The sequence below is a fragment of the Oncorhynchus clarkii genome, chromosome 13 (assembly GCF_045791955.1).
Source record: "Oncorhynchus clarkii lewisi isolate Uvic-CL-2024 chromosome 13, UVic_Ocla_1.0, whole genome shotgun sequence".
Classification (NCBI taxonomy): Eukaryota; Metazoa; Chordata; class Actinopteri; order Salmoniformes; family Salmonidae; genus Oncorhynchus; species Oncorhynchus clarkii.
This window is the reverse complement of record NC_092159.1, coordinates 54260393-54281801: the sequence shown is the minus strand read 5'-3', so window position 1 is coordinate 54281801 and position 21409 is coordinate 54260393. Positions and strand designations below refer to the sequence as shown.

The window sequence follows — 21409 nt, the reverse complement described above, 5'->3', positions numbered from 1 at the left end:
GTAGCCAGTCCTGTGTTGTCTTGGCTCTGTGCTTAGGGTTGTCCTGTTGGAAGGTGAACCTTTACCCCAGGCTGAGGTCCTGAGAGCTCTGGAGCAGGTTTTCATCAAGGATATCTCTATACTTTGCTCCGTTCATCTTTCCCTCGATCCTGACTAGTCTCCCAGTCCCTGCCACTGAAAAACATCACCACAGCATGATGTTGCCATCCCCATGCTTCACCGTAGGGATGGTGCCAGGTTTCATCCAGATGTGACGCTTGGCATTCAGGCCAAAGAGTTCAATCTTGGTTTCATCAGACCAGAGAATCTTGTTTCTCATGGTCTGAGAGTCCTTCAGGTGCCTTTTGGCAAACTCTACTGAGGAGTGGCTTCCGCCTGGCCACTCTACCATAAAGGCCTGATTGGTGGAGTGCTGCAGAGATGGTTGTCCTTTTTGGTGAATCAAGGTGAAAGCTATGATTCTTGGTCACCTGACCAAGGCCCTTCTCCCCCGATTGCTCAGTTTGACCGGGCGGTCAGCTCTAGGAAGAGTCTTGGTGGTTCCAAACTTCTTTCATTTAAGAATGATGGAGGCCACTGTGTTCTTGGGGACCTTCAATGCTGCAGAAATGTTTTTTTACCCTTCCCCAGATCTGTGCCTCGACACAATCCTGCCTCAGAGCTCTAAGGACAATTCCTTCCACCTTATGGCTTGGTTTTTGCTCTGACATGCACTGTCAACTGTGGGACCTTTTATAGACAGGTGTGTGTCTTTCCAAATCATGTCCAATCAATTGAATTGACCACAGGTGTACTCCAATCAAGTTGTAGAAACATCTCAAAGATGATCGATGGATGCAGGATGCACCTGAGCTCAATTTCGAGTCTCATAGCAAAGGGTCTGTATACTTATGTAAATAAGGTAATTCTGTGAATCTAGTGAATCGAGTGTTTGGAGGCTCTATTGTGATTAGAATCAACAATGACTACATTTCCCTCACCAGCAGAATACGCAATCACTCCCTGAGAATTCCAGTGACCTTTGACCCAAGTATGGCTACCACTCAGGGGACCACCGTGCCCCCCTCCCAATCCCCAGGTTTAGGTGTACCCACCCTGGTCACCATAGACATTGTGGTGCTCGTTGTCTACTTCCTCCTTGTACTGGCTGTGGGCCTCTGGGTAAGTAGGAGCAAATTTGGGAAAAGGCACCCTAATGGCATCCAAAATGAAACCCTATTCCTATGTAGCTGGCCAAAAGTAGTGCACTATATAGGGATTAGGATTCCATTTCTAAATGATTTGATTTATTCCAGACACATCAGTAGCTCTGGTGAGATTGACTGAAACATGTCATGTGCTCTATTGGGATTTGTTTGGTTGTTGCTCTACAGTATATTCTTGCATCTCAATCTCAAAGTAGAGTTGTTCTACTTCAGTACACTTCTTCAGCACTCTCCTTTACTCCTTCAGCACACTAATTCAGCACACTCCTTCAGTACACTAATTCAGCACACTCCTTCAGTACACTAATTCAGCACACTCCTTCAGCACACTAATTCAGTACACTACTTCAGCACACTAATTCAGTACACTACTTCAGTACACTAATTCAGTACACACCTTCAGCACACTAATTCAGCACACTCCTTCAGTACACTAATTCAGCACACTCCTTCAGCACACTAATTCAGTACACTACTTCAGTACACTAATTCAGTACACTCCTTCAGTACACTAATTCAGCACACTCCTTCAGCACACTAATTCAGTACACTACTTCAGCACACTAATTCAGTACACTACTTCAGTACACTAATTCAGTACACACCTTCAGCACACTAACTCAGCACACTCCTTCAGTACACTAATTCAGCACACTCCTTCAGCACACTAATTCAGTACACTACTTCAGTACACTAATTCAGTACACACCTTCAGCACACTAATTCAGCACACTACTTCAGCACACTAATTCAGTACACTCCTTCAGTACACTAATTCAGCACACTCCTTCAGTACACTAATTCAGCACACTCCTTCAGTACACTAATTCAGCACACTCCTTCAGTACACTAATTCAGTACACTCCTTCAGTACACTAATTCAGCACTCTCCTTCAGCACACATTAAAGTCTGAATAGAGAATGTGTGTAACAGTCAGTCCTTCCCTTCCAGTCCATGTGGAAAACCAAGCGGAGCACGGTGGATGGATACTTCCTGGCAGGAAAGAGCATGACCTGGTGGCCGGTGAGTGAAAAGAAACAGAGATGTTGCTATGGAAACGACACACAAATGACATCCACTCAGTATGTTGAATGGATTCCAGATGTTTGATGCCAAGAGGAACCAGTGTTGATTTATTCCTCTTGTTCTGAATAGTCAAGGACCAAACCAGATGGAGAAACAAAGCAGTCCTTGTAATGTTATTGGGGGGGAACTGAGATTTTATATGGGGAGATATGAATACTTTACAATGGGGTTGGCTTAAGGTCAGACATTGTTGTATTGTCACTCACACATTCTCTCTCTCTTTATCTCTCTGACACTCTCTCTCTGCAGGTGGGCACCTCTCTGTTTGCCAGTAATGTGGGTAGCGGCCACTTCATGGGCCTGGCAGGCTCAGGAGCTGCAGCGGGCATCAGTGCTGTGGCATATGAGTGGAACGTAAGACTATACATTTGGACATTATAATTAATTATAAACTGGATGTGCATCTCTATTACAGATGCAGGATCTTAATTTGCTCACCCTGTTGCTGGAGAACGTTCCTGCAATGCAGGCAATTTAGGTTTAAAAGGCTTCTGAAGTTTGGAATTTCCACTTAGAAATTTCAGACTTGATTTTTCCATCACGACAAATGTATCAACCTCTACATAAATGTTTATTAATTACATACAATCCACACAATAATTCACATTTCCTGTTGCTACAGGAATAATTAAGACCCTACATCTGCACATGATTTTTGATAGGGCATATGGTTTAATGCAAACTTAAAAATATTACTTTTTTCATACTAAGCTTTGCATAAATCACAAGTATCGATGTCTCTGGTTGGCAGGGGATGCTGATGGTGCTGCTCTTGGGTTGGCTTTTCCTGCCCATCTATATCGCTTCCGGGGTGAGAGGTCAACACACACCTTTCTATCAGTCCACTGTCTGTACTGCTGAAATATCACAAACCCACAAGTAGGCCTACTGAAATTATATGCAACATCGAGCCAAGTATTTCAGCGCTCAAATTACACCATTACAGGTGAGAAGATTTTATTGAATATTCCTCTCTGTTTAATGAGACACGACACTTTCCTCTCTGTGTACTGAGACACAACACTTCCCTCTCTGTGTACTGAGACACAACACTTCCCTCTCTGTGTACTCACACAACACTTCCCTCTCTGTGTACTGAGACACAACACTTCCCTCTCTGTTTACTGAGACACAACACTTCCCTCTCTGTGTACTGAGACACGACACTTTCCTCTCTGTGTACTGAGACACAACACTTCCCTCGCTGTGTACTGACACAACACTTTCCTCTCTGTGTACTGAGACACAACACTTCCCTCTCTGTGTACTGACACAACACTCCCCTCTCTGTGTACTGACACAACAATTTCCTCTCTTGTGTACTGAGACACAACACTTTCCTCTCTGTGTACTGACACAACACTTCCCTCTCTGTGTACTGAGACACAACACTTCCCTCTCTGTGTACTGACACAACACTTCCCTCTCTGTGTACTGAGACACAACACTTTCCTCTCTGTGTACTGAGACACAACACTTCCCTCTCTGTTTACTGAGACACAACACTTCCCTCTCTGTGTACTGAGACAACACTTCCCTCTCTGTGTACTGAGACACAACACTTCCCTCTCTGTGTACTGAGACACAACACTTCCCTCTCTGTGTACTGAGACACAACACTTCCCTCTCTGTGTACTGAGATACTTTAGATCACAGTGGTGATAACTTGTTCAATCATTCATGTTCTGTCTGTTTCCCTGTATCCCTAACATGCAGGTGACAACCATGCCTGAATACTTGCAGAAGCGATTCGGGGGGAAGCGAATACAATTATTCATAGCTATTTTGTATTTATTCATTTACATCTTCACAAAGATATCGGTAAGTAAAGTCAAAACACTTCTATGTATCTCATCAGCTATTTACTTTCTCAATACAACATTGTTTTGGACGTGAATCTATTGAATGAATTGAGACCGCTTGCTCCGCTGCTGTGTGTGCGTCATGCGTGCATGCGTGCGTGTGTGCGTGTGTGTGTGTGTGTGTGTGCAGGTGGATATGTATGCTGGGGCAGTGTTTATTCAACAGGCCCTGCAATGGAACATCTATGTAGCTGTGGTGGTGCTTCTGCTCATCACTGCTCTCTACACTGTAACAGGTACCCTGCTATTCTCTCTCTCTGTCTCTCTCTCTCACTGTCTCTCACTCTGTCTCTCTCTCTCTCTCTCTCTTTCTCTCTCAATTCAATTCAATTCAATTCAAGGGGCTTTATTGGCATGGGAAACATGTGTTAACATTGCCAAAGCAAGTGAGGTAGATAATATACAAAAGTGAAATAAACAATACAAATTAACAGTAAACATTACACATACAGAAGTTTCAAAACGATAAAGACATTACAAATGTCATATTATATACATATATATACAGTGTTGTAACAATGTACAAATAGTTAAAGTCTCTCTCTCTGTCTCTCTCACTCACTCTCTCACTCTTTCTCTCTCTCTCTGTCTCTCTCTCTCTCACTCTGTCTCTCTCTGTGTCTCTCTTTCTGTCTCTCTATCTCACTCTCTCACTCATTTTCTCTCTCTATGTCCCTTTCTCTCTTTCACTCTCTTCCAAAACAATCATATTTTTCCTAAAGTCTACCAGTTCAAACATACAGCCTGGTTCAGTGTTGTGCTGTGTTGTTTCAGGTGGTCTGGCTGCTGTCATGTACACAGACGCTGCCCAGACTGGCATCATGTTGATAGGAGCACTCACCCTCATGGGCTTCAGTAAGTCTCTGCTTTGGTGCTGTGTTGATCGGTGGGTACTGTATACACTGAGTTTACAAAACATTAGGAACACCTCCCTAATATTGAGTTGCCTTAGAACAGCCTCAATTCGTTGGGGTATGGACTCTACAAGGTGTTGAAAGCTTTCCACAGGGATGCTGGCCCATGTTGACTCCAATGCTGCACACAGTTGTGTCAAGTTGTCTGGATGTCCTTTGGGTAGTGGACCATTCTTGATACACACGGGAAACTGTTGAGCGTGAAAAACCCAGCAGCGTTGCAGTTCTTGACACAAAGCAGTGTGCCTGACACCTACTACCATCTACACTGATTGAGGTGGATTTAAGTGCCATCAATAATGGATCATAGCTGTCACGTGGTTAGACTATGTCATGGAAAGAGCAGGTGTCCCTAATGTTTTTTATACTCAGTGTATGATTCAAAGATAAATACTTTGTCTTTAATCAGAAAAACGTTCCAACTAGATTTTAGATTTCCTCAGTTATAGATTTTCATGTTTTTCACTCTCTGTATAGTTTACACTCTGTATAGTACAGTACAGGGCAGTACAGTACAGGGCAGTACAGTACAGGGCAGTACAGTACAGGGCAGTACAGGGCAGTACAGTACAGTACAGGGCAGTACAGTACAGTACAGGGCAGTACAGGGCAGTACAGTACAGTACAGGGCAGTACAGTACAGTACAGGGCAGTACAGGGCAGTACAAGGCAGTACAGTACAGGGCAGTACCGGGCATTACAGTACAGTACAGGGCAGTACAGGGCATTACAGTACAGTACAGGGCAGTACAGGGCAGTACAGGGCAGTACAGTACAGTACAGGGTAGTACAGGGCATTACAGTACAGTACAGTACAGGGCATTACAGTACAGGGCAGTACAGGGCATTACAGTACAGTACAGGGCAGTACAGTACAGTACAGGGCAGTACAGGGTATGACAGTACAGTACAGGGCATTACAGTACAGTACAGGTCAGTACAGTACAGTACAGTGCAGGGCAGTACAGTACAGTACAGGGCAGTACAGGGCAGTACAGTACAGGGCAGTATTCATTGATTTAAATTATTTTTAAATCTATATTTATATTATATATATATTTATATTTCTACAGTACATTACAGGGCAGTACAGGGGAGTACAGTACAGGGCAGTACAGTACAGTACAGAGCAGTACAGGGGAGTACAGTACAGGGCAGTACAGTACAGGGGAGTACAGTACAGGGCAGTACAGTACAGGGCAGTACAGTGCAGTACAGTACAGTACAGTACAGTTAAGTACAGTACAGTACAGGGCAGTACAGTACAGGGCAGTATAGGGCAGTACAGTACAGTACAGGGGAGTACAGTACAGTACAGGGCAGTACAGTACAGTACAGGGCAGTGCAGTACAGTTTGCCTAACTGTCTAACTCTGCCCTACTCCTGTGGAGGTTTCGCTGAGGTGGGGGGCTGGAACGCCCTCCTAGAGGGGTATGCTACGGCCATCCCCTCTGTCCGTGTCCCTAACACCACATGTGGCATCCCCCGGGACGACGCCTTCCACCTGTTCCGTGACCCTGTGACCTCTGACCTGCCCTGGCCGGGCATCCTCCTGGGCATGTCCATACCCTCCATGTGGTACTGGTGCTCAGATCAGGTAACAGTGACACTGCTTAGGGACAGTCACTAGATGGCCAAGAGGAGAAGATCTGAGGTATCAGAATTGATACACCTTAAAGGGGAATGGAAACACTAGGCTTTAGAACACCATCTAACTTGAACTGTAAATCACCGTATTGGCATTGTTGCATCACTGACAGGAGAGTTTTGATTCACCTTAATAATAAAACAGATGGATTGGTTAAGTGCTCTATACACTTGGGAGCCACATTCAGCTGCTCTGTCAACAGTTCCAGTCACTGATTCTGTGTTGTGTTGTATCCAGGTGATAGTGCAGCGCTCCCTGTCTGCTAAGAACCTGCTCCATGCTAAAGGAGGCTCCCTGCTGGCTGCCTACCTCAAGATCCTGCCCTTCTTCATGATGGTCCTGCCCGGCATGATCAGCAGAATACTCTACCCAGGTACAATGTCCTAAGTGCAAGGCTTTGGCAGTAACTCTAGAGAGGATACTGTACCTAGGTAAAACCTGCTGATACCACTATCAAACAAAGGAGAGACAGTATATTTACAGCAGCGTTGTTGTTGCGTCTAGACGAGGTGGCGTGTGGTGACCCTGAGGTGTGTACTGAGGTGTGTGGGAACCCAGTGGGCTGTTCAGACATCGCCTACGCCAAACTGGTCATGAAGCTACTGCCCTCAGGTGAGGAACTTTTCTTCTCTCTGTAACATGTTGTATATCTCCATCTGTCTTTGTCACTTCCTGTACACACAAACACCTTGTGGTATCCCAGGAGGTCTACCCCGGGGGATGGTAATAGAGGGGAGGTGGTGAGACGACGTTGGCTCCCTCTGCTGGGGATAAGGGAGCTGTGCACCCCGACACAGACAGCTCAAAGTGGAGGTAATTAGAGGAAAGTGCCAACCAGCCGTGGAGGCCAAATAAAAGGAGCCCGGGGGCACACCGCGGGGGAGAAGGGGGAGAGACCGACACCAAGCCACAGTAGAGAAGAAGGAACAAGCCAAACCGAAGTGATTTTCTTTGTTCTATTTATTTTCTGTCTTAGTAAAGTTGTTTTTGTGGACTAAAGTCTCCCCGTCTCTCTGTCACTCTCTGCACGCTCAACCCAACACCCCGCGGTTTACCTGCTGTGTGTTTCTTCCACTCTCTAGACCTGCTTCTGTGTTTTTTGTATTTTATCCCCCTTTTCATCTTATCCAATTACGATCTTGTCTCATCGCTGCAGCTCCCCTTGGGGCTCCGGAGAGGCGAAGGTCGAGTCATGTGTCCTCCTAAACATGACCCGCCAAACCACGCATCTTAACACCTGCCAGCTTAACCCAGAAGCCAGCCGCACCAATGTGTCGGAGGAGATACTGTTCAACTGAAGACCGAGGTCAGCCTGCAGGCGCCCGGCCCGCCACAAGGAGTCGCTAGAGCGCGATGAACTAAGTAAAGCCCCCCACCCAAACCCTCCCCTAACGACGCTGGACAATCGTGCACCGCCCTATGGGACTCCCGGTCACGGCCGGTTGTGACACAGCCTGATTAAAAGTTACATTGAGATCTGATTGTAGTCAGATCTTATAAGTGTAAACAAACAATATAAGGACACATGTTAGAGGCAGGTATAAACAGGGCTTCTGTCTCTTTCAAATATACACATATACACTTCATGCGATGCGTACTGCAGAGAACAATGGAAGAGAACAATTATCAGTGAATTATCACAGTGAATTATCACAGTGAATTATCAGTGAATTATCACAGTGAATTATCAGTGAATTATCACAGTGAATTATCACAGTGAATTATCACAGTGAATTATTGTAATATTTGTTTGTGTCAATTAATCCCATAAGGGATGTGTTGCCAACTGATGATTTGACAGGAAAATAAAATGTAACAATGTCATACACACATGTACATTCTCCCTCTTTCACTCTCTCTCCCATTTTCTCTCTCTCTGTGTACTCTTCATACTCCTGTCTCGCTCTGTACTCTCCATACTTCTGTCTTTCTCTCTGTACTCTCCATACTCCTGTCTCTCTCTGTACTCTCCATACTCCTGTCTCTCTCTGTACTCTCCGTACTTCTGTCTTTCTCTCTGTACTCTCCATACTCCTCTCTCTCTCTCTCTCTCTCCCCCATTTTCTCTTACTGTGTACTCTTCATACTCCTGTCTCGCTCTGTACTCTTCATACTCCTGTCTCGCTCTGTACTCTCCATACTTCTGTCTTTCTCTCTGTACTCTCCATACTCCATACTTCTGTCTTTCTCTCTGTACTCTCCATACTCCTGTCTCTCTCTCTCTCTCTCTCTCTCTGTGTACTCTCCATACTCCTGTCTCTCTCTGTACTCTCCATACTCCTCTCTCTCTCTCTCTCTCTCTGTGTACTCTCCATACTCCTGTCTCTCTGTACTCTCCATACTTCTGTCTCTCTCTCTCTCTCTCTCTGTGTACTCTCCATACTCCTGTCTCTCTCTCTGTACTCTCCATACTTCTGTCTCTCTGTACTCTCCATACTCCTCTCTCTCTCTCTCTGTGTACTCTCCATACTCCTGTCTCTCTCTCTCTCTGTACTCCCCATACTCCTGTCTCTCTCTGTGTACTCTCCATACTCCTGTCTCTCTCTCCCTCTGTGTAATCTCCATACTCCTGTCTCTCTCCCTCTGTGTACTCTCCATACTCCTGTCTCTCTCTCCCTCTCTCTCTGTGTACTCTCCATACTCCTGTCTCTCTCTGTGTGTACTCTCCATACTCCTGTATCTCTCTCTCCCTCAGTGTACGCCCCATACTCCTGTCTCTCTCCCTCAGTGTAGTCTCCATACTCCTCTCTCTCCCTCTCTCTCTGTGTACTCTCCATACTCCTGTCTCTCTCTGTGTGTACTCTCCATACTCTTGTCTCTCTCTCTCTCTGTACTCTCCATACTCCTGTCTCTCTCTCTCCCTCAGTGTACTCTCCATACTCCTGTCTCTCTCCCTCTGTGTACTCTCCATACTCCTGTCTCTCTCTCTCCCTCAGTGTACTCTCCATACTCCTGTCTCTCTCCCTCTATGTACTCTCCATACTCCTGTCTCTCTCTCTCCCTCAGTGTACTCTCCATACTCCTGTCTCTCTCTGTGTGTACTCTCCATACTCTTGTCTCTCTCTCTCTCTGTACTCTCTCTCCTGTCTCTCTCTGTGTGCACTCTCCATACTCCTGTCTCTCTCTCTCTCTCTCTCTCTCTCTGTACTCTCCATACTCCTGTTTCTCTTTCTGTGTACTCTCCATACTCCTGTCTCTCTCTTTCTGTGCACTCTCCATACTCCTGTCTCTCTCTCTCTCTCTCTCTCTCTCTCTCAGTGTACTCTCCATACTCCTGTCTCTCTCCCTCTGTGTACTCTCCATACTCCTGTCTCTCTCCCTTCGTGTACTCTCCATACTCCTCTCTCTCTCTCCCTCTCTCTCTGTGTACTCTCCATACTCCTGTCTCTCTCTGTGTGTACTCTCCATACTCCTGTCTCTCTCTCTCTCTGTACTCTCCATACTCCTGTCTCTCTCTGTGTGCACTCTCCATACTCCTGTCTCTCTCTCTCTCTCTCTCTCTCTCTCTGTACTCTCCATACTCCTGTCTCTCTCTGTGTGCACTCTCCATACTCCTGTCTCTCTCTGTGTGCACTCTCCATACTCCTGTCTCTCTCCCTCTCTCTCTCTGTACTCTCCATACTCCTGTCTCTCTCTGTGTGCACTCTCCATACTCCTGTCTCTCTCTCTCTCTCTCTCTCTCTCTGTGTACTCTCCATACTCCTGTTTCTCTTTCTGTGTACTCTCCATACTCCTGTCTCTCTCTTTCTGTGCACTCTCCATACTCCTGTCTCTCTCTCTCTCTCTCTCTCTCTCTCTCTCTCTCTCAGTGTACTCTCCATACTCCTGTCTCTCTCCCTCTGTGTACTCTCCATACTCCTGTCTCTCTCCCTCAGTGTACTCTCCATACTCCTCTCTCTCTCTCCCTCTCTCTCTGTGTACTCTCCATACTCCTGTCTCTCTCTGTGTGTACTCTCCATACTCCTGTCTCTCTCTCTCTCTGTACTCTCCATACTCCTGTCTCTCTCTGTGTGCACTCTCCATACTCCTGTCTCTCTCTCTCTCTCTCTCTGTACTCTCCATACTCCTGTCTCTCTCTGTGTGCACTCTCCATACTCCTGTCTCTCTCTGTGTGCACTCTCCATACTCCTGTCTCTCTCCCTCTCTCTCTGTGTACTCTCCATACTCCTGTCTCTCTCTGTGTGCACTCTCCATACTCCTGTCTCTCTCTCTCTTGCTCTCCAGGTCTGCGTGGTCTGATGATGGCGGTGATGATTGCTGCTCTCATGTCCTCCCTCACCTCCATCTTCAACAGCTCCAGCACCATCTTCACCATGGACCTGTGGAGGCATGTCCGGCCCCGAGCAACCGAGTGGGAACTCATGCTCGTGGGAAGGTATACATACACATGCACTCATACTCATGCATACACATACTCATGCATACACATACTCATGCTCGTGGGAAGGTACACATACACTATCCTCCTCAGGATGTTTGTGCTGGTTCTGGTGGTGGTGTCAGTGCTCTGGATCCCTGTGGTCCAGGCCAGTCAGGGAGGACAGCTGTTCATCTACATCCAGTCCATCAGTACCTATCTCCAGCCCCCTGTTTCCATCGTCTTCCTGACTGGATGCTTCTGGAAGAGGACCAATGAGAAGGTGTGCTTGTGTGTGTGTTGGGGGGGAGAATACAGAGTACAGTATGTGAGGTAGTGAAGGTGTCTGTAGTGAAGGTGTCTGTAGTGAAATGATCTATAGTAAAGGTTTGTAGTGAAGGTGTCTGGTGAAAATGTGTGTAGTGAAGGTATTTGTAGTGGAAGTATGTGCAGTGAAAGTATGTGCAGTGAAGGTATATGCAGTGTGTAGTGAATTTGTGTAGTGAAAGTGTGTGTAGTGAAAATGTGTGTAGTGAAATTATTTGTAGTGGAGGTTTGTATAGTGAAAGTATGTGGAGTGAAGCTGTCTGTAGTGAAGTTTTGTGTAGTGAAATAGTGTGTAGTGAAGGTGTCTGTAGTGAAGTTTTGTGTAGTGAAATTGTGTGTAGTGAACATGTCTGTAGTGAAGGTACAGTACTAGTCAAAGGTTTGGACACAAACTACTCATTCAAGGGGTTTTCTTTCTTTATTTCAATATTGTAGAATGATAGTGAAGACATCAAAACTATGAAATAACACATACGGAATCATGTCGTAACCAAAAAAGTGTTAAACAAATCCAAATCTATTTTATATTTGAGATTCCCACATATGCTAAGCACTTGTTGGCTGCTTGGGTCCAAATCTTCCCAAACAATCTCAATTGGGGTGAGGTCGGGTGATTGTGGAGGCCAGGTCATATGATGCCGCACTCCATCACTCTCCTTCTCGGTCAAATAGCCTTTACAAAGCCGGGAGGTGTGTTGGGTCATTGTCCTGTTGAAAAACAAATTATGGTAGCCATGCTGGTTAAGTGTGCCTTGAATTCTAAATAAATCACTGACAGTGTCACCAGCAAAGCACCCCCACACCATCACACCTCCTCCTCCATGCTTCACAATGGGAACCACACATGCGGAGAGCATCCGTTCACTAATCTGCCTCTCACAAAGACACCAAAAATGGAACCAAAAATCTAACATTTGGACTCAAACCAAAGGACACATTTCCATGGTCGAATGTTTCTTTGCCCAAGCAAGTCTCTTCTTATTATTGGTGTACTTTAGTACTGGTTTCTTTGCAGCAATTCGACCATGAAGGCCTGATTCACACAGTCTCCTCTGAACAGTTGATGTTGAGATGTGTCTGTTATTTGAACTCTTGAAAGCATTTATTTGGGCTGCAATTTCTGAGGCTGGTAACTCTTATGAACTTATCCTCTGCAGCAGAGTTAATTCTGGGTCTTCCTTTCCTTTGTCGGTCCTCATGAGAGACAGTTTCATCTTAGAGCTGGATGGTTTTTGCGACTGCAGAGTTCCGTATTGACTGACCTTCATGCCTTAATGTAATGATGGACTGTCGTTTCTCTTTGCTTATTTGAGCTGTTCTTGCCATAATATGGACTTGGTCTTTTACCAAATAGGGCTATCTTCTGTATACCACCCCTACCTTGTCACAACACAACTGATTGGCTCAAACGCATTAAGGAAAGAAATTCCACAAATTAACTTAACAAGGCACACCTGTTAATTGAAATGCATTCCAGGTGACTACCTCATGAAGCTGATTGAGAGAATGCCAAGAGTGTGCAAAGCTGTCATCAAGGCAAAGGGTGGCTACTTTGAAGAATCTAAAATATAAAATATATTTTGACTTGTTTAACTTTTTTGGTTACTACACGATTCCATGTGTTATTTCATAGTTTATGTCTTCACTATTATTCTACAATGTAAAAAATAGTACAAAGGAAGAAAAACCCTTGAATGAGTAGGTGTGTCCAAACTTTTGGTACTGTATGTGTAGTGAAGGTGTGTCTAGTGAAGGTGTGTCTAGTGAAGGTGTGTGTAGTGAAGGTGTGTGAAGTGAAGGTGTCTAGTGAAGGTGTATGAAGTGAAGGTGTCTGTAGTGAAAGTGTCTGTAGTGAAGGTGTGTGAAGTGAAAGTGTGTGTAGTGAAAGTGTCTGTAGTGAAGGTGTGTGAAGTGAAGGTGTGTGTAGTGAAGGTGTCTGTAGTGAAGGTGTGTGTAGTGAAGGTGTCTGTAGTGAAGGTGTGTGAAGTGAAGGTGTGTGTAGTGAAAGTGTCTGTAGTGAAGGTGTGTGTAGTGAAGGTGTCTGTAGTGAAGGTAAGTGTTTGCATCTGAAAATAGGCTGTACTTGGTTTTTCACCTACAGGAATTAAATGCTACTCAATTTGCAATCAGATTGCAGTAAAAGTCAGATGTATTGAAAGATGATGTAGAGATGAAATGTCCCTCCTTTGTGTTCTGCAGGGGGCTTTCTGGGGCCTGTTCCTGGGCCTACTGGTGGGCGGTGTGAGGATGGCCCTAGACTTTATCTATCCCTCACCACTGTGTTACCAGGAGGACAGCAGGCCTGATGTGGTGAAACATGTCCACTACCTCTACTTCTCCACCATGCTGTCTCTGCTCACCCTGGTGGTGGTGGTGGGAGTCAGCCTGGCCACGGAGAAACCCAGCCCAGAGCAGGTGAGGGGAGGCTGGGGAGTGCTACTAAACCAGAGCTCAAATACAGTATCTTGATAGTGATTATGATGGCAATTGTGTATTTGAACAAATCAACCTATTGATTTCAACGACACTGTGATAAATTAAGAATTTGCATCTACAGTACTGTCTAAATCAAATATAAACTTGAGATAGACAGTGTAATAAATGTATGGCCTATCACTAACCGTTGCTGTGTCTGTGTTGTTGTTGCTACGGAACAGATCAGCCGCCTCACCTGGTTCACCAGATTTGATAAGGTGGAGAAGAGCAGTGGAGCTTTAGAGACAGTAGAGACTGTGACTAGTGCTACAGAGACCGAGGAGAGTGCAGAGCAGGAGATAGAAGACAGAGAGCAGGAGAAGGCTAACGGAGAGACACACCTTCAGAGGAAAGGTGGGTAGTGTTGTCCCTTTTTAAGTAGCAGTAGGTTAAAACTGGTAAGTTGCTTCAACAATACTAAGGACCATGATTCATACAATACTCACAATCCCAGTGCTTGAAGTGGACTGAAATAGGTGCCAGCACTCATTTTGGGTGCCAGTACTGTTTATATTTAGGTGCAGGAATATTTTTAAAACAGCAATATTCTATAAGATGCCGGTACTCATAACTGAGGCGCCAGTACAGGTGTGTTCCAGTCCAAGTCAAACACTGCTCATACGCATATACCCACACTTCTCTCACCCCAGTCTCTTCAGAAGCCAGTGTGAGGAGCCAGTCCAGGCTGAAGGCCGCCCTCTACTGGCTTTGTGGGATGGAGAGGCAAAAGGAGGGTGACAGCGCCCCACAACCCCCTCTTCTTCTCGACCCCGCTAGCTCTCTGGAAGAGGACCCATGCCTTAGCCAGGTGGTCGACGCCAACCTCATCATCTGCCTCTCCATCGCCGTCTTTATCATTGGCTACTGGGCCTAGTGAGGAATTCTCAACAGCCAATGATATTGGAAGGGACAGGTGGTGCTTGGCCATTGCTGCAGCATCATCGGAGAGCTGCTGAAGTGTCACAGCACAGGCTGTTATTTATTATTGTACAATAGCAATGTATAGGTTTTTTTAACCCCTCCACCCCCCCCTCTTCAGAGGACAAATATCTTCATTTAGTTTTTACAGAATTTTTTGTTACATACACATACATTTGACATTTTATATAAAGCAGTCACAAAACAATAATACATTACCACACACTCTTTAATCTCAGCCACTCTCAGCCCAACCCTCAGCCACTCTCAGCCCAACCCTCAGCCACTCTCAGCCCATCCCACCCCTCAGCCCATCCCAACCCTCAGCCACTCTCAGCCCATCCACCCCTCAGCCCATCCCAACCCTCAGCCACTCTCAGCCCAACCCTCAGCCACTCTCAGCCCCTCTCAGCCCAACCCTCAGCCACTCTCAGCCCAACCCTCAGCCACTCTCAGCCCAACCCTCAGCCACTCTCAGCCCATCCCACCCCTCAGCCCATCCCAACCCTCAGCTACTCTCAGCCCATCCCAACCCTCAGCCCATCCCAACCCTCAGCCCATCCCACCCCTCAGCCCATCCCACCCCTCAGCCCATCCCCACCCTCAGCCACTCTCAGCCCATCCCCACCCTCAGCCACTCTCAGCCCATCCCACCCCTCAGCCACTCTCAGCCCATCCCACCCCTCAGCCACTCTCAGCCCATCCCACCCCTCAGCCACTCTCAGCCCATCCCACCCCTCAGCCACTCTCAGCCCATCCCACCCCTCAGCCACTCTCAGCCCATCCCACCACTCAGCCACTCTCAGCCCATCCCACCACTCAGCCACTCTCAGCCCATCCCACCCCTCAGCCACTCTCAGCCCATCCCACCACTCAGCCTCTCTCAGCCCATCCCACCCCTCAGCCACTCTCAGCCCATCCCACCCCTCAGCCACTCTCAGCCACTCTCAGCCCATCCCACCACTCAGCCACTCTCAGCCCATCCCACCCCTCAGCCACTCTCAGCCCATCCCACCACTCAGCCTCTCTCAGCCCATCCCACCACTCAGCCACTCTCAGCCCATCCCACCACTCAGCCACTCTCAGCCCATCCCACCACTCAGCCTCTCTCAGCCCATCCCACCACTCAGCCTCTCTCAGCCCATCCCACCCCTCAGCCACTCTCAGCCCATCCCACCCCTCAGCCACTCTCAGCCACTCTCAGCCCATCCCACCACTCAGCCACTCTCAGCCCATCCCACCACTCAGCCACTCTCAGCCCATCCCACCCCTCAGCCACTCTCAGCCCATCCCAACTATCACCATAGACCACCCTCATTTGGTTTCCATGTGCCATATATTTTATGCTGTGATTTTTTTTCTAATCGTATAGTCTCCACAGATTGTGAGCTAACGATGAAAACCTTTCCTACGAGTATTATATTATTTATTGACTGACTAAGGCTTTCCAAATTACCCAACACTGCTATTTGTAAGGTTCATTTTAAGTGCATGTTGTGATTTTTAACCGTTCCTGAACCTGTGACCAGAAACAAGCTACATAGGGGCAATACCAGAATAAATGATCTATCGATTCTGTCTTTTCGCAACAAAATCTACAGAGTTGAGATTGTTGTATGCCCCATATATATGGTATTCTGTTGGTGGCAAGAATTTTATATAATAATTTAAATTGAAAAACTAAGTGTTGAATCAAGTGTAGTTTTTTGTACCAGTTCATAAACCCTATTCCGTGGAATTGGTACATCGAAAACCTCTATCCATGTTGCACCCTGTATGGCACAGCTGTCAACATTTGTCCTCAGATGAAACTGGTATATTATTCTATTTATGCCAGTTCCTTTCAGCCAATTTGTATCTTTACTATATGGCAGCAATGTATAGTTTTGATTGGCAGTGTTTAAATGGGCATGATGCCTCTCAATATGCTACATTTATTATAGTTCTTACTAAGAGTAGACATTCCATTAGATTAGAATATACAGTATAAATTCGGTATTCAGCTGACATGAATAAACATGGAATATTACTGTTTTAATTCATGTTTTGTTTATTTAGAGTAATAATACCCAAAACAATTTTCCTTTAATATGAACAAACAGTGGAGAATCCATTCACTCATTATCGAAAATCTTTGTTCATTTTCAGGTTGAAAAGACACGGGCAGAAAACAAGCAATGCAAATCACATTCAAAACATGAAATGTAGTGAAAAAAAAGGCAATAATCACAAGCAGAGTGAGAAGCCAGGTTACCCACTAAAGATTGTCAACATAACATCCTAAATTTGAATAGTAATCATAAAATAAAATAAAACCTGGGATGTTGTTCTGTTGCTTGTCCATTTCCTGAGCTAAATTAAATCAAAACGGATATCAAAACAAATCAGTTCTAAAAATACAAATCTGTGGCAGGGAATATCCAATCACTTTTCTTATATAACTTTTCTTTTAAAGGGGAAATCTGTGGCAGGGAATATCCAATCACTTTTCTTATATAACTTTTCTTTTAAAGGGGAAATCTGTGGCAGGGAATATCCAATCACTTTTCTTATATAACTTTTCTTTTAAAGGGGAAATCTGTGGCAGGGAATATCCAATCACTTTTCTTATATAACTTTTCTTTTAAAGGGGAAATCTGTGGCAGGGAATATCCAATCACTTTTCTTATATAACTTTTCTTTTAAAGGGGAAATCTGTGGCAGGGAATATCCAATCACTTTTCTTATATAACTTTTCTTTTAAAGGGGAAATCTGTGGCAGGGAATATCCAATCACTTTTCTTATATAACTTTTCTTTTAAAGGGGAAATCTGTGGCAGGGAATATCCAATCACTTTTCTTATATAACTTTTCTTTTAAAGGGGAAATCTGTGGCAGGGAATATCCAATCACTTTTCTTATATAACTTTTCTTTTAAAGGGGAAATCTGTGGCAGGGAATATCCAATCACTTTTCTTATATAACTTTTCTTTTAAAGGGGAAATCTGTGGCAGGGAATATCCAATCACTTTTCTTATATAACTTTTCTTTTAAAGGGGAAATCTGTGGCAGGGAATATCCAATCACTTTTCTTATATAACTTTTCTTTTAAAGGGGAAATCTGTGGCAGGGAATATCCAATCACTTTTCTTATATAACTTTTCTTTTAAAGGGGAAATCTGTGGCAGGGAATATCCAATCACTTTTCTTATATAACTTTTCTTTTAAAGGGGAAATCTGTGGCAGGGAATATCCAATCACTTTTCTTATATAACTTTTCTTTTAAAGGGGAAATCTGTGGCAGGGAATATCCAATCACTTTTCTTATATAACTTTTCTTTTAAAGGGGAAATCTGTGGCAGGGAATATCCAATCTCTTTTCTTATATAACTTTTCTTTTAAAGGGGAAATCTGTGGCAGGGAATATCCAATCACTTTTCTTATATAACTTTTCTTTTAAAGGGGAAATCTGTGGCAGGGAATATCCAATCACTTTTCTTATATAACTTTTCTTTTAAAGGGGAAATCTGTGGCAGGGAATATCCAATCTCTTTTCTTATATAACTTTTCTTTTAAAGGGGAAATCTGTGGCAGGGAATATCCAATCACTTTTCTTATATAACTTTTCTTTTAAAGGGGAAATCTGTGGCAGGGAATATCCAATCACTTTTCTTATATAACTTTTCTTTTAAAGGGGAAATCTGTGGCAGGGAATATCCAATCACTTTTCTTATATAACTTTTCTTTTAAAGGGGAAATCTGTGGCAGGGAATATCCAATCACTTTTCTTATATAACTTTTCTTTTAAAGGGGAAATCTGTGGCAGGGAATATCCAATCACTTTTCTTATATAACTTTTCTTTTAAAGGGGAAATCTGTGGCAGGGAATATCCAATCACTTTTCTTATATAACTTTTCTTTTAAAGGGGAAATCTGTGGCAGGGAATATCCAATCACTTTTCTTATATAACTTTTCTTTTAAAGGGGAAATCTGTGGCAGGGAATATCCAATCACTTTTCTTATATAACTTTTCTTTTAAAGGGGAAATCTGTGGCAGGGAATATCCAATCTCTTTTCTTATATAACTTTTCTTTTAAAGGGGAAATCTGTGGCAGGGAATATCCAATCACTTTTCTTATATAACTTTTCTTTTAAAGGGGAAATCTGTGGCAGGGAATATCCAATCACTTTTCTTATATAACTTTTCTTTTAAAGGGGAAATCTGTGGCAGGGAATATCCAATCTCTTTTCTTATATAACTTTTCTTTTAAAGGGGAAATCTGTGATTGGTATACACATTTTTGGCAGGGGTGACTGTTTTGTTTGAATTCAGCTCTGTTGAATAAAACACAGTCCTATAGTATATTGCGGTAAGAAAGGTTAAAAACAACAACAAATGAAACAGGGTGAATATTGGGAGTGGAGAAGACACAGTGTGAAACGAATGCAGTTAATTAAATTGCACTCCTCATTGATACTTATTTGGTCCTTGGCAACTATTAAAACATTTATATTACAAACACAAAGCAGCACACTCACCAAATGTACTTATTCATCAACTGGCATCTTTGGTCCTTGAGAGCTCTCATCAAATCAAGTATGGCAATGTATAGGATTCTTTGGGCTCACCATGTGTATTTGCTCATCAATAGCACTTTCTGCATTACATTTGTATTACTTGGACCATTAAAAACCATTAAAGAAAGTTCTCAAATGGGGCAAAATTGCAGTTTTGTAGACCATCTTAGGTAATGCATTGAGGACATACAAATGAGCAATTTCCATTCAAAGAATATTCCTACAACCACCATACAATGTACCACAGGGAGGAAAGTTACATCATACAAGTTCTGAGCTTTTAGGTTTACAAGCTTAGCCTCCCACCCAGCCCCAAATCAATGTCAACATTGTACAATGGGTCCAAAGATGAAACAGTATATTCAGATTTGCATCAGATGCTTCCAGGTACTGGGTCATAACATTACAGCTTCACCAGCATTGGAGTTCAGTGGTTATATATATATATATTGTCCAGTCCCAGTACAGGCTTGGTTGATTTAATAGAAAGCTACAGTGGCATCTCTAGCTGCAGGCCAACTTCCTATCATGTTTAGCAGAACGAAGGTTCAATGAACATGGGGTGATCCTGTGGTCCAGTTCCAATACTGTTGATGGTTTATGGATGGAAGGGTGTTGGTGTTGAGGGTGTTGGGTGGTGGGTGCCAACAGTGTTGAGTTTGGATTATGGAGTAACTACGGCGACTACGGCGATTGGATGAATGGCTAGCATATTGACCAATTGGGCAGAGGCAGAATGTTTTTTGGTGATGTCAGTTGGAGTGATCCCTCCCGCTTTCACAGACTGGTGCTCTCTGATTGGATCTCAGGGTCCAAGGGTGGGGTTGGATAGGGGGAGGGCTCATGACCAGCAGAGCTCTCCCCTTGTATGTCCACCATAATTTCAGGGATAAGGGCTCGGCCAATCCCCTTCAAGTTCAGGCTGGCATCTACAGAAGACATTTAGATTGACAGGTAAGTGATCAATCAGGCAAAACACAGCCTACTAGGGTTAGGATTAATTCCATTTTAATTCAGGCAATTCAGGGGATAAATTTAAATTCCAGTTTAAGAATTGAGAAGTGGTATTTATTAGCCACTTCAGGAGATACATTTAAATCCCAGTTTAAGAACTGAGAAGTGCTATTTATCGTTTTCAATTATGATTTTTCGATTTCAGATCACTTCCCGAATTGATGCAATTGACCTTAACCCTGTAGTACACCACTATCAGTCTGCAGCAAGCTCTCTGGAAGAGGACCCATGCCTTAGCCAGGTGGTCGACGCCAACCTCATCATCTGCCTCTCCATCGCCGTCTTTATCATTGGCTACTGGGCCTAGTGAGGAATTCTCAACAGCCAATGATATTGGAAGGGACAGGTGGTGCTTGGCCATTGCTGCAGCATCATCGGAGAGCTGCTGAAGTGTCACAGCACAGGCTGTTATTTATTATTGTACAATAGCAATGTATAGGTTTTTTTAACCCCTCCACCCCCCCCTCTTCAGAGGACAAATATCTTCATTTAGTTTTTACAGAATTTTTTGTTACATACACATACATTTGACATTTTATATAAAGCAGTCACAAAACAATAATACATTACCACACACTCTTTAATCTCAGCCACTCTCAGCCCAACCCTCAGCCACTCTCAGCCCAACCCTCAGCCACTCTCAGCCCATCCCACCCCTCAGCCCATCCCAACCCTCAGCCACTCTCAGCCCATCCACCCCTCAGCCCATCCCAACCCTCAGCCACTCTCAGCCCAACCCTCAGCCACTCTCAGCCCCTCTCAGCCCAACCCTCAGCCACTCTCAGCCCAACCCTCAGCCACTCTCAGCCCAACCCTCAGCCACTCTCAGCCCATCCCACCCCTCAGCCCATCCCAACCCTCAGCTACTCTCAGCCCATCCCAACCCTCAGCCCATCCCAACCCTCAGCCCATCCCACCCCTCAGCCCATCCCACCCCTTAGCCCATCCCCACCCTCAGCCACTCTCAGCCCATCCCCACCCTCAGCCACTCTCAGCCCATCCCACCCCTCAGCCACTCTCAGCCCATCCCACCCCTCAGCCACT

General features: G+C 44.7%; 1 protein-coding gene across 1 annotated transcript; it reads left to right on the top strand.

Annotated features, from left to right (window-relative positions):
* The first annotated feature begins 819 nt into the window (after window positions 1-819).
* On the top strand, window positions 820-14982 carry LOC139365090 (sodium/myo-inositol cotransporter 2-like). Its single transcript, XM_071102466.1, has 17 exons — window positions 820-878; window positions 987-1161; window positions 2158-2229; window positions 2542-2646; window positions 3044-3103; window positions 4009-4113; window positions 4285-4390; window positions 4929-5009; window positions 6460-6665; window positions 6954-7089; window positions 7221-7328; window positions 10941-11091; window positions 11188-11356; window positions 13600-13815; window positions 14058-14229; window positions 14431-14436; window positions 14526-14982. The coding sequence occupies exons 1-17, from the start codon at window positions 835-837 to the stop codon at window positions 14747-14749; spliced, it is 2136 nt and encodes a 711-aa protein (XP_070958567.1). The 5' UTR covers window positions 820-834; the 3' UTR covers window positions 14750-14982.
* Window positions 14983-21409: the final 6427 nt, after the last annotated feature.